General features: G+C 38.9%; 1 protein-coding gene across 1 annotated transcript in view; it reads right to left on the reverse strand.

The window, feature by feature from the left end:
* Positions 1-3,127: 3,127 nt before the first annotated feature.
* Positions 3,128-13,523, reverse strand: part of prkar2b (protein kinase cAMP-dependent type II regulatory subunit beta) — a gene marked incomplete at both ends in the record, with an annotated part of 14,531 nt that continues 4,135 nt past the window's right edge. Inside the window, 9 exons of the mRNA XM_081355945.1 lie at positions 3,128-3,261; positions 7,107-7,242; positions 7,372-7,440; positions 8,231-8,305; positions 8,406-8,507; positions 9,602-9,755; positions 9,834-9,940; positions 11,087-11,170; positions 11,279-11,334. Of these exons, the coding sequence (XP_081212071.1) occupies positions 3,128-3,261; positions 7,107-7,242; positions 7,372-7,440; positions 8,231-8,305; positions 8,406-8,507; positions 9,602-9,755; positions 9,834-9,940; positions 11,087-11,170; positions 11,279-11,334 (917 nt within the window). The remainder of the gene's footprint in view (positions 3,262-7,106; positions 7,243-7,371; positions 7,441-8,230; positions 8,306-8,405; positions 8,508-9,601; positions 9,756-9,833; positions 9,941-11,086; positions 11,171-11,278; positions 11,335-13,523) is intronic.

Below are 13,523 nucleotides of genomic sequence, written 5' to 3' on the forward strand. Positions count from 1 at the left end.
ACAGAAATGGTACAGAAATGAGCACTGATCAGCAATTAAAAGTCTTTCTCCCCAATTGAACAGGGTAGAAATTGTGTAAAGTTACACTGACACACAGATATGGTTTAGGGATTCATTACAGGTTAGTTTACCAAGAGACAAACCTGTGGGGATCTACATGGGAAGAGGTGATGATGATGATGCCTAAGCTGTTTATATTAGAGGTAGACAGTAATGAATCTTCAGTAATGCTTTAGGAAGAAATGGATACTAGTAATGCTTATGACTTGCTGTGAAGTAAAAAGATCCAATCAACAAGGACGAACTTCTCATACATCAAGAGATAGAGAAAAACAGTGTCCAAATACTGCAGAAATGACCAATAAAGCAAGTGCTCTGAAGAACATTATCAAAATGCCAAAAGCTTCCAAAAACAAAATAAACACAGAAAGAAAGAAACTCACAAATATACACAGGAAAAAAACGAGGAATCATTCAGATAAAGCAAATGTCATTGGTACGTTTTTGAGCTTCTAGAAAACAAACGTGAACATACTATTTGTGCATGTCGATCTTAATTCAACGTGAAGTATTAAAAAACAAAATAAAAGCACTGAAGATGTGAACAAATCATAAAAATCTGCTACACCATTTTAAAAGTAAAGGTACACAATGTCTATATCTACTATTTATACGTGACAATGAGGAGCTTCCCTAAAAGACTGTGCAAAAATAAGGATTTGAAAACATGTACAGTTGAGCTGTCATGACACTGGCATCAAAGTGCAATAATATTCAAAATGCATTTTCATTTCTTCATGTAATTGAGTCTGTGCATCTCTATGTCCTCTTCTCATATTGTATTCTCAATCAGTCTGATTGGATACGAACTCATGGGAGTGTAATGAAAATCGAGCATTAAAGTCAGCGTGAAACAGTTCGCAGACCATTTTATAGTTAAATAGGATATTCAACAAGAAAAAAATGGGTGGGGCCTGATTTTATCCATCAGAATTGATTGGATGGTGAAAAAACATCCATACCAGAATACATTTGTGACATCAGCTGAAAACAAATGTTTCATAGGCATTGAGATTTTTTTTTTATGTACAAACTTTTTTTGTTGTTGATTAATGTACACTAAGTATTTATGTTTATTTGAGTTTTTATGTTGACTTTAAAGTGCCCTATTATGCTATTTTAAAGGTTTCACATTTTTTTCTGTAGGTCTTCTACAAAAGTTTCACCTGCATCCAGTCAAAAAACACTTTTTCTCATTATATATACTAATTTCTCAAAGAGTCTGAAACGGTTAGTTTGAAGATTCAGTCTCTCTTAACCCCGCCTTTCTGCGAGTCTACTCTGCTCTGATTGGTCAGACGGCCCAGTCTGTTGTGATTGGCTGGCGCATGTTGGAAACGAAACACCTATTACCATATCTGAATTTCAGCTCCGGAGCCTTCCTTGATACATAGTAGCCGCGTTTCCATTACCCTTCAAATTGCGCAAATTGAAAATACGCCCAATGGAAACACGTCAATTTCGCAAAAACTCAAATTTATCTCAAAAAAGTTTTTACGCTCGCATGAGGTGGTTTTTCAGGCAATTCGAAAAAGAAATATTTCGCAAAACTGCAATGGAAACAGTTTTTGCGCATTTGCAGGTCACGTGACGTAGATGACGCGGTGTGCTTGGACAGAGTACGAGACAGAGTTCTTTATTAAATTCATAAAAGACAAAAGAATTACAGGAATAATGGATTCTAAACCTCAAATAAATGCCACAATCAAGACATCGAAGCAGATCTGAGGGAGAAACACCCAGAAACACCTCATATGTGCCGCTCACAAGTATAATAAGGGTGGTTCCTTACCATTAATGATTTGAAAACACACATACATCTCCTTCGATTAATAACAATGGCTAGTGCAGTGGCTGGGATATACTACATAAACCTACCAACGTCCATTTTCATGGTTTTTGGAATGATTTTACTTATCGCGAGAAACATCGGTTAATGGAAACACCGTCATTTCGAAATAGTTTTTTGTCGACATTTAGAAAAAAAAACGCAAAAGTTTTGCACAAATCTGTAATGGAAACGCGCCTACTGATACAAACAGTAACAACGCGTCGGTTTTCCCGTATCAATTCCAGAGCGAGTCTCATCCTTTTGAAGTGTATGAAAGTGGAAAACAGCGTCTTCTCGATATGTCAACAAACGAACCAAACTCTTTCAGTCTCAACCATAACTACAGCGTTTGAGGGCGGGGCTAATTTGACGTTGTTCGCGGGCAGCCAATGAAGAGCCTAGACTGGCAATATGCAAATTTGTTACGTTGTTACTTAGGAATGTAACAGGAAATGAGATACTGAAAACTCATTTCAGCAGTTCAGAATCCATTATTTCAATAAACAAACAGTTTGTGTGCACAAACTGTGCAGACCTTTTAAATTCACAAACAGCTATATGACACACTGCATGAAAGCTAATATTCAAAAAAGCATTATAGGGGCACTTTAAACTCTTGGCGTGAACAGTCCATAATTGTTTCCTTTCTCTGTAACAGGTGTCATCAAAATGCAGTTCATGAGGCAAGTGGACAGAGCTCAGTTGCTGAATTCCTTCATTAATTTAGTCAAAAATGGCTTACAGTAAAAATGACTTACATAACACTGAAAACACTGATAACCTGTAGATTTCAAAATGCAGAAGTTTAGCTTTAAAAGAATAAATTAACATATCACTGTGCTGTATATGGCAACAATTCGGTCTTTATGTGGACGTCACTGTAAAAGATGCAGCATCCGTAACATGAAAGAAACACAAACCATGTTTAAAAAATTAGAAAGATTCGAATAAACACACCAGTACCAAATCCCCAAACCGAAAAACGCGTGAGGAAACGCCTGTAACCCTCATGTACCCTGGAGGAAAATGCTCACATTTGGCTTTTCACATCTAAAAAATCATGATCATTGACACACACCGGAGTTTCACATCTGTGAATGCAAAACAATAACTTCAAGCTTATGACCTACAGTATGTTAACACGATTTCTTGACCATGATGACGGCCCTCTACTTACCATTTTCTCATCATTTCATGTTGCATTTAAAGTTTGCGATGTTTATTGATTAACTGATTTCATGCATTCTGCTCCTCTATTGCCATGTGACTCCCGAAAAGCGTGATCAGCTGCTCTTCGTAATTCGCAATGTTCCGTTTCATGATGTCCATGCAGGGGCCTAATAACCTCTCAAACGCCTGCACGTCCATTACTGTAAAACACAAGGTGAATGACCTCATGTGCAGATGCGATACATGCGTTATGTCATATGATTTACACTTACTGGCCACTTTATTAGGTACACCTTGCTATTACCGGGTTGGACCCCCTTTTCTTTGTGGCATACTGTAGATGCTGGAAACATTCCTTAGAGATTCTGGTCCATATTGACATGATACCATCACGCAGTCGCTGCAGATTTGTCGGCTGCACATCCATGATGTGAATCTCCTGTTCCAGAACATCCCAAAACTGCTCTATTAGATTGAGATCTGGTCACTGTGGAGGACGATTGAGTTTAGAGAACGCACTGTCATGTTCAAGAAACCAGTGTGAGATGATTTGAGCTTTGAGACATGTGCGTTCTCCTGCTGGAAGTAGATATCAGAAGATGAACACACTGTGATCTTAAAGGGATGGAGATGGTCAGAAACAATCCTCAGGTCGGCTGTGGCGTTTAATCGATGTTCAATTGACACTAAAGGCCCAAAGTGTGCCAAGAAAATACCATTACAGCGCCAGCAGCCTGAACCGCTCATACAAGGCCGGATGGACCATTGGCGCTTTTCCACTGCATGGTACGGCTCGGTTCGGCGCGGAACGGTTCGACTCGGCGCGGACCGGTTCGGCTCGCTTCGCTTCTCCACTGCGTGGTACGACTCGACTCGGTACGGCACGGTTCAGTTCGCTTTAGCTCGGTTGCTTTTCCACTGCAGTTAGTACCGCTTCAAAGTGGGTGGGACTGATCGTTATAGTTGTCGTCTCTACTGCCATGACATCATCATATTAAATGCGAATTTTTCATTCCATGCCCCATCCGCTCCTCGGCAACCAACGAGAGGAACGTCTGCACCTCGTCCACGATTCAGCCATTTCTTTTTTTGAAGTTTATTCTCTTTTTTTGAAGCAAATACTTTTAAAACAGGTGCTACAGCGTTGGCTCTTGTCTACTGGCTATTTAAATCTAGCGGGTTTAGTGTCTCGTGTTGTAAATACAATGACGCTGGTAGAGATTATTCTGTCTGACCAATCAGTGATCTGCAGTGTTTTCACGTCACATTTTAGTATCGGTACGGTACGTTTGGAACCTCAACAGAGGTGGTACCATTTAAAGCGAGCCGAAGCGAGCCGTACCGTACCGTACCATGCAGTGGAAAAGCGCCACATGCTCTCATGTTGTTTAAGCCAAATTACCATCTGAATGTCAGCAAAAATGGAGAATCATCTGTGTTCAAAGATGCTCTTCTGTGTTCAGAGACGCTCTTCTGTGTTCAGAGACGCTCTTCTGTGTTCAGAGATGCTCTTCTGTGTTCAGAGATGCTCTTCTGTGTTCAGAGATGCTCTTCTGTGTTCAGAGACGCTCTTCTGTGTTCAGAGACGCTCTTCTGTGTGTTCAGAGACGCTCTTCTGTGTTCAGAGATGCTCTTCTGTGTTCAGAGACGCTCTTCTGTGTTCAGAGACGCTCTTCTGTGTGTTCAGAGACGCTCTTCTGTGTTCAGAGACGCTCTTCTGTGTTCAGAGACGCTCTTCTGTGTGTTCAGAGACGCTCTTCTGTGTTCAGAGATGCTCTTCTGTGTTCAGAGACGCTCTTCTGTGTTCAGAGACGCTCTTCTGTGTTCAGAGACGCTCTTCTGTGTTCAGAGATGCTCTTCTGTGTTCAGAGACGCTCTTCTGTGTTCAGAGATGCTCTTCTGTGTTCAGAGATGCTCTTCTGTGTTCAGAGACGCTCTTCTGTGTTCAGAGACGCTCTTCTGTGTGTTCAGAGACGCTCTTCTGTGTTCAGAGATGCTCTTCTGTGTTCAGAGACGCTCTTCTGTGTTCAGAGACGCTCTTCTGTGTGTTCAGAGACGCTCTTCTGTGTTCAGAGATGCTCTTCTGTGTTCAGAGACGCTCTTCTGTGTTCAGAGACGCTCTTCTGTGTGTTCAGAGACGCTCTTCTGTGTTCAGAGATGCTCTTCTGTGTTCAGAGACGCTCTTCTGTGTTCAGAGACGCTCTTCTGTGTTCAGAGATGCTCTTCTGTGTTCAGAGACGCTCTTCTGTGTTCAGAGACGCTCTTCTGTGTGTTCAGAGACGCTCTTCTGTGTTCAGAGATGCTCTTCTGTGTTCAGAGACGCTCTTCTGTGTTCAGAGATGCTCTTCTGTGTTCAGAGACGCTCTTCTGTGTTCAGAGACGCTCTTCTGTGTTCAGAGACGCTCTTCTGTGTTCAGAGACGCTCTTCTGTGTGTTCAGAGACGCTCTTCTGTGTTCAGAGACGCTCTTCTGTGTTCAGAGACGCTCTTCTGTGTTCAGAGACGCTCTTCTGTGTGTTCAGAGACGCTCTTCTGTGTTCAGAGATGCTCTTCTGTGTTCAGAGACGCTCTTCTGTGTTCAGAGATGCTCTTCTGTGTTCAGAGACGCTCTTCTGTGTTCAGAGACGCTCTTCTGTGTTCAGAGACGCTCTTCTGTGTTCAGAGATGCTCTTCTGTGTTCAGAGACGCTCTTCTGTGTTCAGAGACGCTCTTCTGTGTGTTCAGAGACGCTCTTCTGTGTTCAGAGACGCTCTTCTGTGTTCAGAGACGCTCTTCTGTGTTCAGAGACGCTCTTCTGTGTGTTCAGAGACGCTCTTCTGTGTTCAGAGACGCTCTTCTGTGTTCAGAGACGCTCTTCTGTGTTCAGAGACGCTCTTCTGTGTTCAGAGACGCTCTTCTGTGTGTTCAGAGACGCTCTTCTGTGTTCAGAGACGCTCTTCTGTGTTCAGAGAAGCTCTTCTGTGTTCAGAGACGCTCTTCTGTGTGTTCAGAGACGCTCTTCTGTGTTCAGAGACGCTCTTCTGTGTTCAGAGACGCTCTTCTGTGTTCAGAGACGCTCTTCTGTGTTCAGAGACGCTCTTCTGTGTTCAGAGACGCTCTTCTGTGTTCAGAGACGCTCTTCTGTGTTCAGAGACGCTCTTCTGTGTTCAGAGATGCTCTTCTGTGTTCAGAGACGCTCTTCTGTGTTCAGAGACGCTCTTCTGTGTTCAGAGATGCTCTTCTGTGTTCAGAGACGCTCTTCTGTGTTCAGAGATGCTCTTCTGTGTTCAGAGACGCTCTTCTGTGTTCAGAGACGCTCTTCTGTGTTCAGAGACGCTCTTCTGTGTTCAGAGACGCTCTTCTGTGTTCAGAGATGCTCTTCTGTGTTCAGAGACGCTCTTCTGTGTTCAGAGACGCTCTTCTGTGTTCAGAGATGCTCTTCTGTGTTCAGAGACGCTCTTCTGTGTTCAGAGACGCTCTTCTGTGTTCAGAGACGCTCTTCTGTGTTCAGAGACGCTCTTCTGTGTTCAGAGATGCTCTTCTGTGTTCAGAGACGCTCTTCTGTGTTCAGAGACGCTCTTCTGTGTTCAGAGATGCTCTTCTGTGTTCAGAGACGAGGTGCTGCTTCAATCTTCTGCTTCAATGTTCGAGGTGTTGTATGTTAAGAGATGCTCTTGTATCGAGTGCTTATTTGAGTTACTGTTGCCTTTCTATCAGCTTGAATCTGGTCATTCTCCTCAGACCTTTAGCATCAACAAGGCATTTTCTCCCACAGAACTGAAGCTCACTGGATATTCCCTCTGTCCCTACTCTGAATCCCAGTAGATCAGCAGTTTCTGAAATACTCAGACCAGCCCGTCTCACACCAACAACCATGACACGTTCAAAATCCCTTTTCTTCCTCATTCTGATGCTCAGTTTGAACTCCAGCAGATCGTCTTGATCGTGTCTGCATGTCTAAATGCATTGAGTTGCTGCCATGTGATTGGCTGATCTTTGGATTAACGAGCAGTTGAACAGGTGTAGCTAATAAAGTGACCAGTGAATGTATAATTATAATTCATTACCTAAGCATTTGACGTTGTCCATGGCATATGCAGAAGCCGCCCGTGGCTTGTTGGTGACGAGCGCCAGCTCCCCAAAATACTGCCCTCTGGAGCATGCGGCGATTTCCACCTCCTCGTCTTCAGCATCGTTTTTTGACTAAAAGAGAGGTAATGACACTGGAATGTCATGCATGTGAACCTTTTAAAGCTGAAAGGCATATTGGTTTATTAAGATGCATAATGAACTGAAATGTGCTGTAAACAGTAATTCTTTGTTAAAACTCACCTTGCTCCTTTTCATAGTGATCCTAACGTGTCCTGACTCTACGATGTAGAAACTGTTTGCCAAATCACCCTGTGAAAACAAGGATAACCACTAAGCACTGCAGATACACGTTTAAAAGTTTGGGGTCTGTAAGATTGTAAGATTGATCAAAAATACAGTAAAAAAACAGAAATATTTTGAAATATTATTACAACTGTTTTGTATGTTGGTATATTTGTAAAATGTAATTTATTCCTGTGATCAAAGCTGAATGTTCAGCATCATTACTCCAGTCTTCAGTGTCACATGATCTTTCAGAAATCACTCTAATATGATGATTTGATGCTCGAGAAACATTTCTGATTATATTCAATGTTGAAAACAGTCGTGCTGCTTACTATATTTGTGAAAACTACAATACATATTTTCAGGATTCTTTGATGAATAGAAAGATGCATTAAACATTATAAATAACATTATAAAGCCTTTGATCAATTTAATGCGTCCTTGCTGAATAAAAGTATTAATTTCGCATAAAATAAATCGTACTGAGCCCAAACATATGAACGGAAGTGTTTAAAATATAGCACAATCACTAAAATCTGATTGGATGAGCCATTATTTCACGATTTTTTCCAATTGTTAAAAATCATTTTATACACGTTGAACTCATAATTTGTACTCAAATCTCTTTAAATATTTTAGTTTCAAGCATAAATGCAGAAATTAAACAGAAAAAGAAATGTGCATGATTTTTTCAGACCTTAATCAGACATCACTATTTTAAATTTAAAAAAAAAAAAAAAAAAAAAATTCCATGACTGTGGGAACCCATAATAATTGGTAGAAATATTTTCTTTATTAGTTCTGTCACACTAACCTGAGCAATGATCTGTTCCCCACTATTGAACACTTTGGTTGACAAGACATCAACAACTTTCATTCTCTCTGAAACCTAAAAACAAGAGACATGTTTGTTCATGAAATCAACAAGAGGACTGCAAATGCAGAAGTAAAGCGTGTGTGTGTGTGTGTGTGTGTGTGTGTGTTCAAACCTCCAGTGACGTGAGTAGAGGAAGGGTTCCGATGAAAGCCTCGTACGTTTTTCTTTTCTTCGCATTGTTCTTTAAGATGATCCTTCTGAATGTCAATCGATCCTAGAGGCATTTAAACAAAGAAAAATACAAAACAATATTTTACACTCGAGGAAAACAACCAAAGGCAGAGAAAGAGGGATTGAGTCTTTATCCTTTGCACAAATTAGGGAGTAACTTCCCTTTCGGTAAATTGTAAACAATCTGCGAAAGTTTCGCTCAATAAATGCAATAATAGGCATTTTCAAAAAACGTGGGACAATGAGATGACATTTTTCTTCTCACTTTTCAACCGTTGAACATTAAAAGGACATTTAAAAGTGTAAAAGCATTAAAATTACTAGCACAGATCATGATTAACTCCATAATATATGTATAACTGTATATGTATGTATTATGCAACATAGGTTGGGATTTGTCACAAAAATGTCATGTCTTTTTTTTCATACTGTTACAGCGAAATACAAAGGAAAAAAGAAAATAATCAGGAGGAAAAGAACGCAGTGACTGAAAAGAGCTCTTGCCATAGATATTCTTGTTATAGCATATCACATTAAAACACCAAGCGTTACAATATTCTCCTGACAATACAAGGATTATTTTTAGCGCAACCTTATGATTTGAAATGATTTGTTTTAGTCTTTTTGAGTGGAAATGCCTCCCATAATCAAAAACACATTTGGCTTGTTAGGAAAAAGGTGGATAGTCCTGTAATTTTAATACTTGCTATGAAAAGCAGAGGGCGCTCTAACACAACGCACACATGAAATGCTCTTGGAGAAGAAAACAAGGCATTTAGCATGTGATTTTAATGTAAAATTGCTTAAAGTCGACATGAAACGGAATTAACGATAGCCTTCTCTTCCCTATTGTGACGGCTTCTGGAACAAGAACAAATGTAGGGGCGGGGCTTGTGGGGAATTGATTGGATGGTTGTGGTTTGCTATTGGTTGATCTCATGTGAGTGACAGGTTGCCAATATCCTAGTAATTTGCATGCTAATAAGCAACTAGTGAGATTTGAAACCAATCTGAGCACTTAGAAAGTGATGTACTGTAACTGCACTTGATTCACGCCACTGAATATTTATTAAACCATCTTCCACAGGAGAAAGCGTGTCACACGGCTTTGGACGGGTGATGACAGGAATCACTCACGAGGCACCACAGGGCTCCAGGTGAGGTAGCGATGATGGTGGCGGCCCTTGGCGTGTTGTACATGAGGGCCAGCTCTCCAAAACTCCCACGGTTGTCATAAGATCCCACCACCCGCGTGGTGCCCTCTGCTTTCAGCTCGATGTCAAACATGCCCCTGCATGACGAACACAAGATATCTTTGTCAGACGGGTTTAAACTCCAGCATTATAATGCAGAGATGAATCCAGTTTACCTCTCAATGACGTAAAAGTTGTCGCCATCGTCATCTTGATCAATGATGTGCTCTCCTGTCACCACTACCTTCTCAAACATGGCATCCAAGACTTGGGATATCTGCTCCTGTTCATTCAGAGAGCAAACATATATGAGCCTTTCTTGTGTTAAAGGAGCCTAATTGACTCTTCTGGCATTGTTATTTCTTCCGTCATATATAAAAGGAGATATTTAACAGATTTCAGGTGAATAACTACATACATTTGGGTTTGTTCCTAAAACCATAAAAACATTTTGTTACTTGAAATAAAATAAACATGAAATGAAATAAAATATTTTTAAAAACTAGTGCTGTCAAATCGTGATTAATCGCATCTAACATAAACGTTTGTATATATATATATATATATATTTATCATTGTGTGTTTTCAACTTTTATATTAGATACTTTTATAAAATTATATTAATTTTATTTTAACTTGAACCACTAAAATAACTAAAACTGAAATTAATATTAATAAAACTATATAGACATGCTAAAAAAAGTACAAAAACACACCAAAATTTACTGAAACTTAAAACTTACTTAATCTTTTTAAAAATTTAAATAAAAAATAAAAAAATAAAAATGAATTAAACTATTAATAAAAAATTATGTCATATTTGGAACAGGGTTGTTATGGTTCCCTGACACTAAAACTATTTAAAATGTTTTTTTGTTAATTGAAATAAAGCTGAAATCAAATCAAATATGGAAAAAAAATTAAATGTTGCCTTGGAAACTAACTAAAATAAGTTTAAGTTGAAGCATTGAAATGACTAACTGGAAATAAAAAAAAACTAAAACTGAAATAATCAACATAAATATTTAAATAAATAAAAACAAACATATTTTTAGTTATTTTGTGTTTTTGTTAGTTTTATTAAGCTAAAATTTTAAGAAAATGAATGCTAATTTAAAATATTAATAATATAATAATAATATTAAAATAACACTGGTTTGAAACAACGAGGTGAGTAAATTATGACAGTTTAATTTTGGGATATTTTTGTATTCCTTCAACACACATAATGAGTCACATTTGTTTTTATGGCAATCTTCTTCTTTTTTATATCAATCTTTTAATATTTTAGCAATTTTTTCTAGAAGTAACTAAGCAACAACCCATCCATGTTAATCTTAATGTCTGTCTGACAACAAATTCACCAAAACATGTTGTTAAATTGAAGAAAATGGCGTCTTATCATCTTATGAAGTGTTCATCCTCTTACCTGGTCCAGATTTTTGAACAGAAGGATGTCTTTGCAGGCTTCCTGTAGTCTCTGTCTCTGCTCATCTGTTTTGGGGTAAGTGACCTGAAGTGCACAGCAAAGCATTGTGGGATACTGGGCAGCAGATGCCACAGAAAAGCATAAAAGAGGAAAATCTCTCATTTCAATAGCCTGTTCTGAGAGGCCACTCACCCTGGGTTCTCTCTCCTCTTCATCCTCCTCATCAGGGTTGTACGCCTCCGCACAAACTGTCCAGAGAGGAATAAATGCAGTAAATCGGAAGCAGGATTAAAACGACCTGTCTAGACAACGCATTACTGCGCAATTACAATACTGTGCTTTGTGCAACCTGTTAAAATAGAAAACCAATTTTATGAAGAAATTAATCTTAATGTCTGCTTTCATTGGTTTATTGGATTGTTTAAATGGTTAAAACACCTAGAAAATAAAGGCATCATTTTCTCATCCTTATATCGTTCTGAAGCTTAATGACTTTCTTTCTTTAGTCAAACACAAAAGGAGATGTTTAGCAGATTCTCCAAGCTTTTAAGAGAAGGTTTTTAGAGGATAATGACTTAATTTTGTGTACGTTTTCCACTGTTGCATGTTCCCTGGTTTTGTGTTTCTTGTTTTTGCTATTAGGACTTTTATTTTGAAGTGTATTTTCTGTTCCCAGTGTTGTATATGTTACCGGCAAAGTGTGAAATCCCGGTATTGTATAGAATGCCTGATGGTTTTTGGCAAAAATACATTACCTAATTCTATACATTACCTAGGCATTCTATAGAACGCCGGATTACACACTTTGCTGGTAACATATACATAGTTTCACTTGTTTTTTACCATAGTGATTGATTACCCTCACCTGTTCCTAGTTAGCATCTGGTTATCCAGTGTTTTTATATCCCAGTGTTTTCTGTTCTGTTTCCACCTGCCTCCCCCCCCCCCCCTGTTTTTCACCTTAGCCTGGATTTAATGGTGTTATTTTGTTATTTTGGTAAACTTTGAATATTGGAATTGGATCCTACTGTCTTCTCTGAAGCAGTTCACGCGTTACAGAACACCAGACAATAAACAAGGGAAACACCGGGTATAAAAACACAGGATAACGAGAGGCTAACTAACTAGGAATGGGAGAGGGTAATCAATCACTATGGCAACAAACAAGGGTAACTATAGAAACAAAGCAAAACAGGAACTAAACAGAAAATACACTTCAAAATAAAAGTCCAGATAGCAAAAGCAAAAAACACAAAACCAGGGAACATGTAACACTCACAAACGTCCAATTAAAAATTAGAAATGCTTAAATGAAATAAGTAAAAACTAACGAAAACTAGACTAAAACAATGTACAGGGCTTCTACTCAGAATAGGAAAAGTATGGACTTTTGTAATGTCCATGTCCCTCATGTATGGGAAAGTATGGAAAAAAGTATGGAAAAGTATGGAAAAAAGAAAAATGGAGTACACCGGGAATCTTTTTAAAATACTATTTTCACTCAGAATTTGCCAGTAAATTTCAGTTAATCACAAAGAAATGGCAAGTAACACATTGAATTAAATGTGAGATTTTTTTAAATTTGTCAATGTTTTTACGAGCTACAGAACCTAGCTATAATAGTCCGGCAATTATTTGGCAACATAATATTCATAGTCAGAATGTAACATGCATTAGTGCTGCACGATTAATCATATCGCAGTCGCAATCGCGATGTCAAGCCTACGCGATTATATGACGCAAAATGCTGCGATTTTATATTAAATAAACAAATTAGCGCTGTTAACGCAATTAACGCAGCATCTGTTAATTTTTGGCATTCTTTGGCTAGTGTTACATGATCCCGCTCTTATTCATGCAAATGCTTTTAAATCATTCATGCGCGATAAGACAAAAAAGAGCTCGCTGCCTGTGAATGTCCTGACCGTGACACACAGAAAGACTCGCGCTAATATCGTGCGTGCACACAAAACAGCATGCCAGAATACAGTTCTCTTTCGAGCTTGAACGAACAATAACACACACAATTATGCTAAAATGTCTTTTTGTCAAGTATCTTCATAACATAAGAGTAATCTTATGATGAACGTGAAGAGTTGTGATGACTCGTGAGAGAATGAGGCGCGTGTGAGATCCGCGTCTCTGACAGCAGCGGCTGGTCTTAAAGGGACAGTACACAGTAGCCACTAATTATATCTGTCGCTAAAGTTAATCAAAGAACAAAGGGAACAGAGAAAAACACTCACTGCTCTTGACTAAAGAACTTTTTTCTTTAGGCAGATTATCACTAATCTGTGTGTGCATTTATTTTCCTTGAGAACCAAGCAAGTTGACTCATGAAACCATTTGTTTATTAAATCGCATATAGCAATCGCAATACTGACCTCAATCATTGCAATATGACATTTTTCCCTAATCGTGCAGCCCTAACATGCAT

This window comes from Scardinius erythrophthalmus (genome assembly GCF_964197995.2).
Source record: "Scardinius erythrophthalmus genome assembly, chromosome: 24".
Classification (NCBI taxonomy): domain Eukaryota; kingdom Metazoa; phylum Chordata; class Actinopteri; order Cypriniformes; family Leuciscidae; genus Scardinius; species Scardinius erythrophthalmus.